Here is a 14,758-nt window from a genome sequence, read left to right as displayed (position 1 = left end):
CTCCCGTCGAATCCTCTCTCTACGTCGATCTCGTCGTTATTTATTGCAAATTATCAGTGGTCAATTTGCGGCAATAACGCATCGCGTAGCGACTTTGCGACTTCGCCGATTGAAAAAAGCCATAAATCGTTAATTGCAGCCTGTGTTTCCTTCTCTCTGCCGCTCTTAAATTTATCACTTGGCTCCGATTTCCTCAACGGGTAGAGCGGTGTAATTGAAGGCCGTTAACATGAGAATATGACGTATTTGTCCAGTTATCTATATTTCTTATGACAAATGATAAAGAGGCTTCTATGAAATAAAATTAGTGTGTGCCTGAAAATATATTATATGCAATAATTACACGGAAGACATTTTAAGAATCGGCCGGGAATTCGAGAAGGAGGCGGTGACAAAAGTGCTGACTAAACAGTCGATCTTGAACAAAGCGCATGCACGCGGGTGTGAAAGAGTGTCATTGGGTCTGGAGAAATTTGAGACCGTGGTCTGCTGCGTGCAGGGGCTATTATTAGCCAGCAAGCGGAGCCATTCCTCCGTAAATAGAGCAATTCAAGAGCTTACCCTTGGCTGAAGGCGTAGGCGCGGCACTTCGCCTGGTTCAAGGTTTGCGCATTAAGAGGTCATGGCATTCGTTTCATCTCATTTCATTTCGGTCACCATTACCGAATTTATTTGACCGCGGATCCATTAGATCCCCGTGGGACATCTTATTGTTAGAAAAGTCCATTGTAAATACTTGGACTGAGATTAATGATCGTTGTCTCGATGACGTTTAATAACTAGGAAGTTCTTGAAGTTGTTCTTGAAGATTGCAACTTTTAGATCCATTAACTTACAGAAAATATTTATGAAACAATATCCTTGCAGAAGGATATATTTTTTGAAAGAAATTAATTGATATATTTAAGTTAATATATATATATATATATAAGGTGTAATTATATATAATTTGCGTCAAAATTTCTCTTATTCAATTTTTTTTATTTAAAAAATCTCGCACAAATTAAATTATCCCAAGATTACATATATCTATCAAAGCGTGCTAAAGAGTCTTTTAAATTTTTTATAGGGGAGTCGGGTCTCGGAAAATCCACCTTGATTAATTCCATGTTCCTGGCGGACATATACAGTGCCGAATATCCCGGACCTAGTCTCAGGATAAAGAAGACAGTTGCTGTGGAAACTAGCAAAGTGTTACTGAAGGAGAATGGCGTCAATCTTACTCTCACGGTCGTTGATACCCCTGGTTTCGGTGACGCTGTGGACAACAGCAATTGGTACTACATCCACTGACGAAGCGATCAAAAAAGCTCGCGATTAATTCCATCAAATCCATCCGTCTTTGGACAGCTTATTACTTAACATCTTCTATTTTTGTCCAGTTGGGTGCCAGTAATCGACTACATCGAGTCGAAATATGAGGAGTTTCTCAACGCGGAATCCCGCGTGACGAGACGGCAGATCCCAGACAGTCGAGTGCATTGCTGTCTCTACTTCGTCGCGCCCTCTGGTCACGGATTGAAGCCACTTGATGTGGAGTTCATGCAGCGTCTCCACGACAAAGTTAATATTATACCTGTTATTGCTAAGGCAGACACCATGACGCCGGATGAGTGCGCACACTTCAAGAAACAGGTATAATTCGTTTACAATACATTATAATTAAAAAAAAAGAAAAAATCTCGTTTGTCTGAAAAGTATAGGAGATATAAAAGTAATACATCACACTCAGAAGTTATTGTAAAAATCTTTAAGCCTTTCTTTTAATTTAATAGATAAATCTGTAAAAAATAATAAAATATATTTAAAAGCAGTCCAATAAGTCTAAACATCTTTTCATGTATTTTCCTTTGTAAATTATTAATTTAATTATTGTCTCGCTTTCCAGATCTTGAATGAGATTGCGCAACACAAAATAAAAATCTATGAGTTTCCGGAGGTCGAAGAGGAAGAGGACAACAAATTCCATAAATTATTAAGGGACAGAGTGCCATTCGCAGTCGTGGGAGCGAATACAGTCGTCGAACACGATGGGAAGAAAGTGCGAGGAAGAAAATATCCATGGGGAATTGCAGAAGGTACATACATATTTTTGAATCGAAATAATTGGACGATAATTTATATTGCTGGATAAAAATTTTCATTTAGATAACTACAGAATAGCTCGTCCAGCTAGTTTTTATATCTTCAAATTTTCCATTTAAACGTTTAACTACACTTTATTTCACTTCTGTTATATCTAGTTTAAGAGTTTCTTTGCGCGCTCTTACACTATCTATATTAATATAAAATAAATAGCATGTAGAAAATAAAATGAAATAGATAAATAAACATCTAAGGGTCATTCGAATCTTAGAAATATGATCGGTATATTCTTTCTTTATATGTATAAACTGTATATATCGTTTTTTTTTTATCATTTGTTTCTATTTCATTTCCGTGCGAAGTTGAGAATCTAGAACATTGCGACTTCATTGCGCTCCGAAACATGGTAGTAAGGACGCACGTGCAGGATTTGAAGGACGTGACGAATAACGTGCACTACGAGAACTTCAGGTGTCGCACCTTGGCCGGTCTAGGCGTAGACGGCAAACCAACAAAGGCCTCAAATAAGTAAGTAACAATTCATGGGATTTCTCATTATTCGTTTGATTACTGTATTAGAATAGTTTTGTCGAAAAGTAGATGTGTCTTGTTCTCTGTCGAAATAGATAAATCGAGCGTCATATAGTTTAATAAAGAAAAAAAATGGGCTAATTATTCATGTAGATATCTAGAGTCAATCCGATCATTCGTCGCTAGAGTCAAGTGATAAAAACTACAGCCCCAAAAACAAGTGTCTATGACAGCCGTTTAGTCTCATATCGGCGTAATGCGGTCTAATTTATTAATTCACCTGTCCCTAAGTGGCGCAATATTAATGTTATTGCCGGACGTGATAAAGACGACGGGGACGACTACTTATCTCCTTTAGTAGGGCTCGCTCGCTGTTACGACGCTCACTTTTTCTATTCGAAACATAAGCAAAGTTGTTTCGTTGAGTTTGATTTGAGCACGCAGTGTGTATCTCGGCGAAGCACTCGACTGTGTATGCGTGATGAGATGATCGTTTATCTCGAGCTTCAGTATTACCAATAATACGACGCTGTGATTCTTGCGAGTCGATTGCGTGTAACCCTTCGAAACATGTTTGTATCACACGGTATATTTCTGTCTTTCCATTTTTTCTTATCGTCCTGAAGAGAATTCAGAGAAAGGTTGTGCATGCAAACTATTGAAGTCCCCAGTGACTCTCGCGTTCGAACTATCTTAGCGTATCTCGATCGCGAGCGAGATCTATTCCGTAGATTAGACACGAGAACGCTGCCGAGGGAGCGGAAGGGACCAACGAACCAACCAACCCTTCGACAGCGTGTCGCCCGTGCGAATTTTAATGGTGAATTTCTTATTGGTCAGTTTGTGCCCTCCAGGAGTGATGAACAGTTTCATGACGGTGTGGTAAGTCCTTTAATAAGGCTCAAAAGGATATATTATGGTTTTGTGTGCACAAGCCTTGTCGAGTTTCGAGACTTTTCCCGTGATCTTCCAATCTGGGAGGACTCACTGCGCTGAGAGTACATCATAAGATTAAAAGCAAAAAAATTTAATAAAAGAATGTTAAAGAAAATTAATGAAACAGACATCGTACGCTCTAAATCCGCTGACTGTAATTTTAATTGATTTTCATATCAGGATAAATAATTAAATTGGAATAGTAATTCAATTATTTCAGTTTATAACTTATACATATAAGAGCCGTGCATTTTCTCTCAACTCTGTATTTGTGTAATGACTGTAATGCATTCTATAAATATAAAATTAAAATGCATCTGATTTATATATTGCGAGAGATCGATCTAGCGCTTACATTTGATACGCCCAGTGAGCTCTCCGAAGTAATACTTGATACAAATTATTGTATGTTATTTAAAAAGAGAGCAACTAGTACATTAGATTTTCCACATTGAACGTAACACTATTTAGGTTTGCTTGACACCCTTATATTTATGTGCATTTATATTTGCATTAGTATTTAACACAACATGTAACAAGTAGTCCCCTTACATAACGAGGAAGCATATTTAGCTACTTTTACAATATCTTTTATAACACCTGTAAATATATTGTGGCTTTGAATATTTCACTATGGTAATCTTCCCTAATTTGCATCGCAATAAAAATATAAGAAAGAATTAATATTGTCAGTGATGAGAATCGGTGATACATAGAATATTCTCATACTATTTAATAAACGCTGAACACAATATAAATATATAAAATTATATATTTCTATATATGTAGTAATGATATGCGCTGCATGAATTTTGTAACAAACCTCCGGAATGTAATCGGATCTCATGTATTTGGAGCATTGTTTTAATTACCATGATACAATAATGAACCAAATATTATCTGTAATTTGCGTGACATCAATTCGACGCAAATCCAGGCTCCAGCATTTAGCCCTTAACTGATTACAATCCCAAAACACTTACAAGCTTATCGCCGATGAATTGTCTATTCTATCGCGCTATTACCGAGAATAGTTATTCTGTTGTTATTTTTTATCTCTCACGGTAAAGAATACATTTATAGAAAATATGTGTCTCTATTTCTCGGAATATTCGTAGCCTCGTCATACCGGACGTGTGACTTTTCCATGATAATGCCACGTCGGTTAATATGAATTATCTACTGTTATCTCTTTGCAGCATCACATGTAATCATTATTCAATAATTCTCTCATATATAATAATTATTTCTATATTAATACAATTGTAGTAAATCAATTGTGTAGTTAATTAAAGTTTTTATAGTCTCTTTTAAAGGACCGAACGTTTATCTCACCAGAATTTAAAGGATGAAATTCCGAAATTTGTACTGCAAAGAGCTAACGAGATTTCATGTGAGATTAAATATAGTAGTAGCGCTCATTAACAATTAGTTATGTGCCGAACGTTCCTAAATGTCACACACGTTATTCTATATCCGTATTCCGACGGTACGGTATCCAGTATTTCATTGGTTCATACATTTTAGTTTGAATCTACTTGAATCTTTCTAGGAACCCGTTGGCGCAGCTGGAAGAGGAGAAGCGTGAGCACGATAACAAGATGAAGAAGATGGAAACGGAGATGGAGCAAGTTTTCGAGATGAAAGTTCGCGAGAAGAAGCAAAAGTTGAAGGATTCCGAGGCGGATGTAAGTGAAACATACCACCGATATTACTTTTTTTTATCTTAGGATTATATAAGTCAAGATTAGTGAAAATTCGCTCAAATTGTACGACTATTATAATATCATTGATCATCATTTAATTAATTAAAAACTAATTTAGAATTTTAGAAGATAGTTTTATTTGATCAATGTTCTCGTTTGCTCCAATACGAAATTATTCCCAACTGGCGCGAATTTTTGTCCTATCTCTAGTAATGTTTGTTATTATGCATTATTTGGCGAAACGTAATTGTTCGAGTAACACTAATATCGAGATATGGGAAATTCGGAAAATAGTTACAGAGAAGGCACGAACAAATGCGACGCTCGTTGGAGCAGCAAGTGCGCGAACTTGAGGAGAAGAGACGAGCGTTTGAGGTGGAGAAAACTGCCTGGGAGCAACAGACCGGCCACAGTATTGAAGAATTACGTAGACGCAGCTTAGAAGCGAATTCGAAAGAGTAAGTAGCCTATACCGACGAATACGAGAAAAGTTGTTGTGTTTTTTGCACTCTTATACGTTTATTTCTCCATAGTATCAAGGAAGGTATATCGTTGTTTCTCGCACGAAATTTTTTGTTGGAAATGTCTTTATGTTCAGCTTTATTCTGATTTTTTTATCGTTAATACGAACGATCAACGAAGTTATACATATATATCGCTTGATGCTTAGCCGCTGGTGATTTAGTATGGTTCTCGGAGTTTAGATATCCGGTTTGATTGACGCAAAAAGCATATACAGCGCAATTAGAGTCTGACGCAGCTTGATAGCTTTCTTGTACACTATGTTCTGCCACCGTATCTTCTTCCGGCTGCGGAATCGTTTATCAAAAATGAAGTCGAGTTTGCCGTAACGAAGTCATAGCGAGATCTCATTACGGAAGCTATTTAATATCGTTAAACAAAGCTCGATGAATTGAAATTGTAAAACAAATCTACGATACTTAAGGGGATGCTGGAGCCGCAGACGAACTCGATCAGCGTCGATAAAGAAGTGCTCACCGATTCTTACCATACATACATACATACAGAACGCAGGCGAACTCGATCAGCGTCGATAAAGAAGTGCTCACCGATTCTTACACATACCTACAGAGCGCCTGCTCTAGGGCTACCCGTTATACTGATCCGTATGTTTTTGGCTGAATTCGGGGAGACGCGTAACATGTGCATATGAAATTTTCAAACACACTTTTCTCTTATACTAAAGCTCGTAGCTCATTTCTGTAAGCGCAGGATTCTTTTTTATTGTATTTCCGAGACCGCTGCCAGGTTTTTGTATACGTACACAGTCTAAAACTTTTATGTGCAGCAAATGTTGTCATGAGTCGACCACAGAATCGAAAATAAAACTGTAATTTTCTAATTTTTTTTCGTTTTTCATACGCAAATGGTGTCTGCGGTATTCGTTATCGTCCATACTTTAATTCTGGACAAAAAATTTTTAATTCGGTGAAATCAAGCAAAAGATTAGTGTGTCTGAAAATTTCGCGGTAAAACAGAGCTGTCTCCAGCATCCCCTTAACGCTTTATATAACTTCAAATGCTTTAAAATAACTTCAATTAAAAAAATGTTTTTCAAGTAAAATATCGCAATATTGTTATCAAAAAGTTCTCGAAGAAAAATTCATAGGTAAAAGAAAGATACGATAGTAAGTACATATTGTACAATATAGACTTCGTTCTTGCTATTTCGTAGTCGCTAATACGTGTCTAGATTTTGATGTGCAATTTAATAGTTGTCGCACTGCAATACATTCCATTCACGCTTGATATTTATGACCCTTCACATCCCAATCACTTTCACGAAGCTTGCACTAATAATGGAATAATAATCGTTATCGATTCGACCCTAAGATTACACAGGACCACAAAAAAAAATTTTGGAAAATCAACTGGGATCAGAGTAGGTGTTTCTTATAGATTTTGGGTCACTGAATCCGAATTCGTAAACCGTTTTGCTCCATCACGTCTAGATTTTTAGATAATCGAGGAAAATCTGTGAAAATTGAAATAAACATTTGAAGAAAGAGCAAAAGTATAACGTCAAAGAAAGAGAAAAAGTATAACATTAAAATGCGGTCGCAGAACTGATTTAAATATATTTTGGTAAGTTAAATAAAGTGCAAAAAAGGAGGATGTTAAAAAAGGGCCGATTTTCGCCCAAAAAGGTGTAAGTAAAAGAAATAGTGTTTTTTGTAGATTTTGATCTCCTGAATACGATAAAGCTAATAAAAAGTTCGTGGTGCTTGGGGAACACCTTGAAAATTGAGCATAAACGTGGTGTATTTACAGAAATTTGGATGATATATGCTATATCATAAAATGTACTGGTGAAAGATTTGTTGGGGAGACAGAAAAGGGGGAAGAAAGAGTGTTTTGTGTGTGCGTGTGTGTGTGCGTGTGTGTGTGCATGTGTGCGTGCGCGGGTGCGGGTGCGGGTACGGGTGTGTGCGCGAGTGCGCGTGTGTGCGGGTGTGTGCACGCGCACTCGCGCACATACATACACACACACACGCACCCGCGCACACACGCACCCGCGCACACACCCGTACCCGCACCCGCGCACGCACACATGCACACACACACGCACGCACAAAACACTCTTTCTTCCCCCTTTTCTCTCTCCCCAACAAATCTTTCACCAGTACATTTTATGATATAGCATGTATCATCCGAATTTCTGTAAATACACCACGTTTATGCTCAATTTTCAAGGTGTTCCCCAAGCACCACGAACTTTTTATTAGCTTTATCGTATTCAGGAGATCAAAATCTACAAAAAACACTATTTCTTTTACTTACACCTTTTTGGGCGAAAATCGGCCCTTTTTTAACATCCTCCTTTTTTGCACTTTATTTAACTTACCAAAATATATTTAAATCAGTTCTGCGACCGCATTTTGATGTTATACTTTTTCTCTTTCTTTGACGTTATACTTTTGCTCTTTTTTCAAATGTTTATTTCAATTTTCACAGATTTTCCTCGATTATCTAAAAATCTAGACGTGATGGAGCAAAACGGTTTACGAATTCGGATTCAGTGACCCAAAATCTATAAGAAACACCTACTCTGATCCCAGTTGATTTTCCAAAAATTTTTATTGTGGTCCTGTGTTATCGTCGCCGAATGAATTTTATTTTACAATTTATATTCACGCGATATTAACCGCACATGTATATATTATGACTTTTACTCGCATAATTATCGTGCATTTAGCGCTGAATGAGGCTATTTCCTGTAATTTTAACTTATAGTAAGATATTGGATTATTATTAAATATGCAATATTAGATATTAAACGTTTTTTCTTTGAATAGTCCAGTCGCTAGGTCGATTGAGTATAATTTTCGAGGTTGATGGCTTAAGTTGACGTTTTTTTATGTTTTTTGGGTCGTAGAACAAGAATCTGTAAATAGTTTTTTCGTAAGTCGATGCAATAAAAAGTTATTAACAATTTATTTGTTTAAATTGCCCTAGCGATCAAACTATACATCCTATAAAAAAATGAACTGGAGAAAATTTGTTTCTCTTTTCACGACGAACAAAATGGCGTTTTAATTTTTCCAAAATCTTGATTATTGACGGAAATATGTCAATTTTTAGGTAATTACTGCCTACGCGTCGCGGCGTACTCTAGGCGTGCGCGATCGCGCTCAATTGTACCGCATGAGTTTTGCTCCTTTAATTTTAATTTAATTTATTTTTTTAATTATTTTTTTTTATTTTTTTATTTATTTTTTTTATTTTTTTTATTTATTTATTTTTTTTACTGACCCACGCGATCTTTGCCACAAATAATACACAAAGAGTCTTGACCAAGTGTATCAAGACGAGTTGTATGCGAGTTTGTACTGGTAATTGGTTTTCGACGCTTAAGGTCTTTTTTTAACATTTTCACACAAAAATACAGAACAAAATATTAACCTATACTACGATCAGCAGCCATACGCGAGGTATACTGGACTTCCACGCGCGTAGACGTGTTTTTGCAAGTTCAGAGTTTCAATTGTTTTAACGATACAATTGAGCGCGAGCGCGCATGCCTAGGCTACGCCGCGACGCGGAGGCAGTAATTACCTAAAAAATTGACATATTTCCGTCAATAATCAAGATTTTGGAAAAATTAAAACGCCATTTTGTTCGTCGTGAAAAGAGGAACAAATTTTCTCCAGTTCATTTTTTTATAGGATGTATAATTTGATCGCTAGGGCAATTTAAACAAATAAATTGTTAATAACTTTTTATTGCATCGACTTACGAAAAAACTATTTACAGATTCTTGTTCTACGACCCAAAAAACATAAAAAAACATCAACTTAAGCCATCAACCTCGAAAATTATACTCAATCGACCTAGCGACTGGACTAGAATCCAAGCAATGCGATTGTTGTTTAAAAGACGTCGAAAGGCGTCCGAGAAATATCTTTCTTTAAATTAATTAATTGGGTCGAGATCCGACGAGCACATTCAGCACTAAATCGCCGCTTAAGTTGCTGCACCGTTCCCGCGGAATCAGAAAGGAACAGAAAACTCGTCGCACAAAGAACGTCAGCGGCGTTCTCCAAAGGACCATTCAGTGTCCCGTTGACCTAATCGCGCGGGTCATATAGGCTTAAGTCCGCACATATTTTTTACATCCGGATGTACGTAGCTTGCTACCGGATATACGTTCGCCAAAAAAGTCCGATTTGTTTGTCTCTCTTGTGTGTATACCGTATCGGGGTATCCTCCTGATCTAGGACGGGATCGATGTCCTCCGAGGGATCTGGAGGCGGCGGGGGTACGTTGAGGGGGCCCCGAGGGATAAGCAGCCTCCTTCGCCGTCACACCAGTTTCAAATCACCTCAAGACAGCCCCGCACAGATACAGCTTGTCATACAGCATCCTGAGCACCCTTAATAGAGACCGTCTCCCAGACCGCTCTCGCTCGCTTGCAAGACCCGTTCCGAGATCACCGCGCAAACTCCTCGCGCTCGACCCTTATCAACCTTTATCCAGTCGAGATTGTCCTCTCTTTTGAACAGCGACAGGATCACTCGAAACTTCTCTTAGATCAACAAGAGTGAGAATCAAAATAATTTAGATTAGTCGGTGGCTCAAATCAAAATAGTAAAATTGAAGTCTTTTGTTTTCGCTATACACACTCGACATCGATCGCCTGAATAAGGGTTGAGAGGAATCTTATCATGCTCGAGAAGAGTAAGTGTTGCCTATCTGAACGATTCGTCGACGTTACTTCAGCAGTGATTAAAGACAGAAATAAAAAATCCCTTTCTTTTGAATAGTATTATCTTTGATTTGTTACCAGTTTACCTTCATCATTTCAAGACTGCAAATTTTTAACAGAGACATCGAATTAATTCTTTTATGTTCCAGATATATAATTTTTTTATTTTTAAGCTTAGTGATTGAATCCATTTCTTTTGATTTATGGCCTTTCTCAATCAATTTCGAACTTTTGCGTTAAATGGATCTAAAAATTGTAAATATACCCTGTATATTGGTTGTCGCGATAAGCTGCACTTACTCGCCCTGAGACGCGTGTGCGTGCGCTCTTTAACCCATTCGAGACCTATCGTAATCCAAAGTGATTGTATGTTTCTAACAGTCCATGAGCCCGTCATAAAGTCGTCGTACGACATGAAACGTGTGTTTACAAGCGCGATGCAGTAAATCTTTCCGCTATTTTATATTCGATCGTATCGCGTTTACTTCACTCGCTGTCGCGTCTCATTCGCGCGTTAATTAATTATTATGTCGACGACCCTTGTTGGAAGACATTGCGTACAACTTCAACGTACATTTAACGCTAATTAAAGCCGAGAAAAGTAGGTTTGGAATGTCTTGGAAAACATGGAAATCGCACGGCAGGCAGTTGCATTCTTGGACGAAGTTAAAGTCAGTTTCTTACGTTGTGCGAATATCTAATTAGCGAGTATCTCTGTAATCGAGCGGCTATTTAGTATGTATTTGCCAAATTAAGCTTTAAGGAAGGTCTTAGCATGTTTCTAGAAACGTGCTAAAATTTCAAATTATGATGCGAATCTTGCTTTGATAAAAGTTGAAATCGATACCTGGCAACATTTGATTAACAGTAAATTAATTGAAAGAGCAGGAATTGGCGCAAGTCGAAAGAAGCTTGTCGTCGGAGATTAAAATTGAGAGAGTCTTGGCTTGGAAAGTTAAGAAAGTTTCGTTGCCAAAATAAATTCTGTCCTAAATTTCTTACACGACGCGCGCTCATCCCAGCTGGTTTTTTCGTTTTCCCGGACCTCGTTCTCGAATCTAGATTCCTTCGTTGTGTCGTTACGCGTCTCGTGTTACACGATGTACGTCTCAAGCGCGACTCGTTACACGTCTATTTTATTCGCGAAATCTCACTTACTTTCGTCACCGCATCGCGTACACAAATGCGAACTTTCAGTAAATCGTGGTCTGGGCGACATGCAACTTATAAAGTATATATATATATTAGTAATATGTATATTTAGCAACGTATTTTTGGCACTTCGACTTTGATAAACCTTGAGATTGTACGTAAGAAGGCGCAAAATTATGTATCACTCGTCCTCGAAGAGGAGCATCGTTTTTTGTACTCATCCAACACGTTTTACATAGCAATACGCATCGCGCGTGCGCGCACACAACATGCACACTTTAACCCTTTACCGCGTCGTGATAATCAACCCTCCTTTTCTCCTCGCTGACAGTGTGACGCGTCACGTTCGTTTCCGATCATTGTTAGTGCCGCTATTTGTTTGTATGTCCTCGAGCGTTGATGTTGGCAAAGACACGGCTTTATCGTTCCTTCGTATATCCGATTTTCGCGAGGTACCGTGGCGTGGCGAAGGTAAGTTGATCTGTCAGTCGAGAGTGCGGGAAAACATATGAAAATTACAAGCGAAACTCCTGACTGCTAATCCAAATGTGTTATTTTTACATACGCATAAACGTCTAGAATGACAATCGCCGAAAAAAATGTACCGGTCGCGAGAGAAGACGTGCGGTAAAGGGTTGACACAAACGGTTTATAAACTCGCGCGATTCGTCAAATTTCAAGTCGATTGTAAACTCTAAGCAAGCTGTCAGTCTCATCCGTTCGATTTACTCTTACATCATCGTTCATCACTCTGCGAATAACGATTGCTCAAAAGTACATGCTCGTAATTTAGATCGCTCGCATGGCACAACTATCTAACGTTGTGTTTCTCGACGCGGAGGCTCGATCCCAAAGAGAGGAAGCGGAGACAGCTTGGTAGAGGATGTAACCGCCTATTACTAATAATCACACGCAAATTGTATATTGTTAATTTCTCGTAATTGATAATCTTTTTTTTACCTCTCGCAAATAAACGCAATGCTTACCTAAAACTAGTTACTAACCGTTTTCAGTCCTCTTGATTGCGATTATTTAATTTATCGGAATGTTTGCGACGCAACAAGGGAAAATTGTAACTGAGAGAGAGAGAGAGAGAGAGAGAGAGAGAGAGAGAGAGAGAGAGAGAGAGAGAGAGAGAGAGAGAAATTCTCGCGGTGGGGATTTGAGGGAGAAAATAAATGTATAAATGCGTTCTTAAAGCGCGAAAATCCGCGAAGAATGAATGCCCAATTTTCCCTCATCGCCTTTTATTATGTACCATAATCTGCCAAATGCGCATAATATTTTTACCGTTTCATATTGCATATCATCATTTTAAACCCGACTTTTTGTATAGATAGTTAACTTTTTAATAAGAAAGTGGATATTTCACACACGACAAATTGAGCAGCGCAAGTAAATAAACAATTTGCAAACGGATTTTCAAGCAAAACTTTCCCAGTAAGCAAAATGATAGCAGTCTGTCGGCAGATTGGTAACAGATTTGATCAGACATGTCAGCAAACTGACATCAACTGCGTCCGCATTCAGTTTATGTTCTGACAGCAGTCTGCTAACATAATCAGACAGCAGATTGGCAGCAGAAATCGCGCAGACAGAGCCTACTGACAGACAATGTGAGCAAATTAGCAGCAGAAACCACGCAGAGCCTGAACGGTTCCAGCAGAATCTGCTCGATTTCTGCTGCCAATTTACTGTCTGGTTATATTAGCAGATTTTGTTACACTTCTGTTGGCGTTCTGCCGACATCATGTGATATATCAGAATCTGTATCAAATCTGTAGTCTTTCTGCCGACAAAATTTGTAGCAGATACTTGGCAAGATCTGCTTTCGACAGATTTAGCTGTATGGATTCTTTTAAATTTTACTCGCGGTTTTGTCCCTCCTTTGAAAGACTTTTATTAAAGTGACGATATGTTGTTAACGTGCTCTCGGTGTGCACATGTATCTGTAGTTTTACATAAAATGTGCAAATATCACGAGGCACGTACGACTTCGTATCTTTGTATTCGCGGAAAGACGAACGTTAATATCTCCCGCGGGGAGGGTTAAACAAAAGTCGGAGGCAACGAAGCACGGAAGTGGAAACGCGGGACTTGATTTCTGGACACACGTGAGATTAGCATGTCGCTCCCTGATCACGAGCAGAGGATGGGTTCGAAGCATGGTTTTCGCATGAATAGATTTTTCATTCGCAAGATATTTATTTTGCATTACGGCCGATAACAATAAGCATAACAATTTTGCATAACGGTACATGACGAGTCGTGTCTCGTCTCAGGCATTTTTCGTTGAGACTGTCGACGTTTTCAGATCTCGACTTATTGTATTTTTCTAGGACATGCAGCGCAATGTAAGTTAAATAAACTGACATTTTTCCCGCGACATCTAAGGTAGATGTAAAGAGTAAAGAATAATGAATTTTCTTTTGGTGCAATACAAACAGAAATGTATTATATATATAGTATGTATACAAGGCGTGTTAAAAAAAACCGAACTTTTTAAATAGCGCACCAACCGGCACAGAGAGGACACTGCGGCTATGGAGGACACCTAGCAGCTAGCAGCAGGTTTTGACAACAAACTGCCATTTGCCTCGTTCCTCTATAAATTAATATTAGTCGTCGAGCTAGACCCGCTGAACTGAGCTCATGCACAAGCTGTTCGTCGGATTAGTGACAAAGTGACAATGAAACCTGCTGATAGGTCGCTAGGTGTCCTCCATAGCCGCAGTGCACTCTCTGTGCTGTTTGGTGCGCTATTTAAAAAGTTCGGTCTTTTTTTTAAACACGCCTTGTATTGCATATATTGTATTATAATCGCATTATTTTGAAACACTTTAATGTCCATAATTACGTAAATTTCTCTTGTAATTGTGAAAAAAAACGCGAAAATATTTGATAAAAATTGATATAATTGTAATGCATACATACATCAATAACATTATTATATTGATTTAAAATTTTAAATTATTTTAATTGAATTTAACTTTTTGATATCACAAAAGGAGATAGTCGAAGGCGAAAGTTCAAAGTTTATTGCTGCAGACTTCATCAAGATCACTTCCGCTTTCGTCCTCCTCTCTCTTCACCGAACATCCCGTGTCATGCATATGCTGAT

At 38.1% G+C, this 14,758-nt stretch overlaps 1 protein-coding gene across 14 annotated transcripts in view; it reads left to right on the top strand.

The window, feature by feature from the left end:
- Nucleotides 1-14,758, top strand: part of Pnut (septin 7-like protein pnut) — a 72,939-nt gene that overhangs the window by 53,560 nt on the left and 4,621 nt on the right. For 11 of the 14 annotated variants that reach the window (XM_071721860.1, XM_071721859.1, XM_071721857.1 and 8 more), the window contains 8 exons: nt 1,070-1,277; nt 1,383-1,635; nt 1,889-2,078; nt 2,448-2,613; nt 3,457-3,498; nt 5,105-5,240; nt 5,553-5,716; nt 9,998-12,632. In XM_071721860.1, the coding sequence (XP_071577961.1) occupies nt 1,070-1,277; nt 1,383-1,635; nt 1,889-2,078; nt 2,448-2,613; nt 3,457-3,498; nt 5,105-5,240; nt 5,553-5,716; nt 9,998-10,157 (1,319 nt within the window). In that variant the 3' untranslated portion in view covers nt 10,158-12,632. Of the gene's footprint in view, nt 1-1,069; nt 1,278-1,382; nt 1,636-1,888; nt 2,079-2,447; nt 2,614-3,456; nt 3,499-5,104; nt 5,241-5,552; nt 5,717-9,997; nt 12,633-14,758 lie in introns of those variants that run through there. The other 3 variants (XM_071721850.1, XM_071721848.1, XM_071721851.1) reach the window with 3 other exon arrangements.

Source organism: Temnothorax nylanderi, unplaced genomic scaffold (genome assembly GCF_030848795.1).
Source record: "Temnothorax nylanderi isolate EJ_2023f unplaced genomic scaffold, tnyl_v1.0 TNYL_tig0440_pilon, whole genome shotgun sequence".
Taxonomy (NCBI): Eukaryota; Metazoa; Arthropoda; class Insecta; order Hymenoptera; family Formicidae; genus Temnothorax; species Temnothorax nylanderi.
This window is presented reverse-complemented; position numbering and strand designations above follow the sequence as displayed.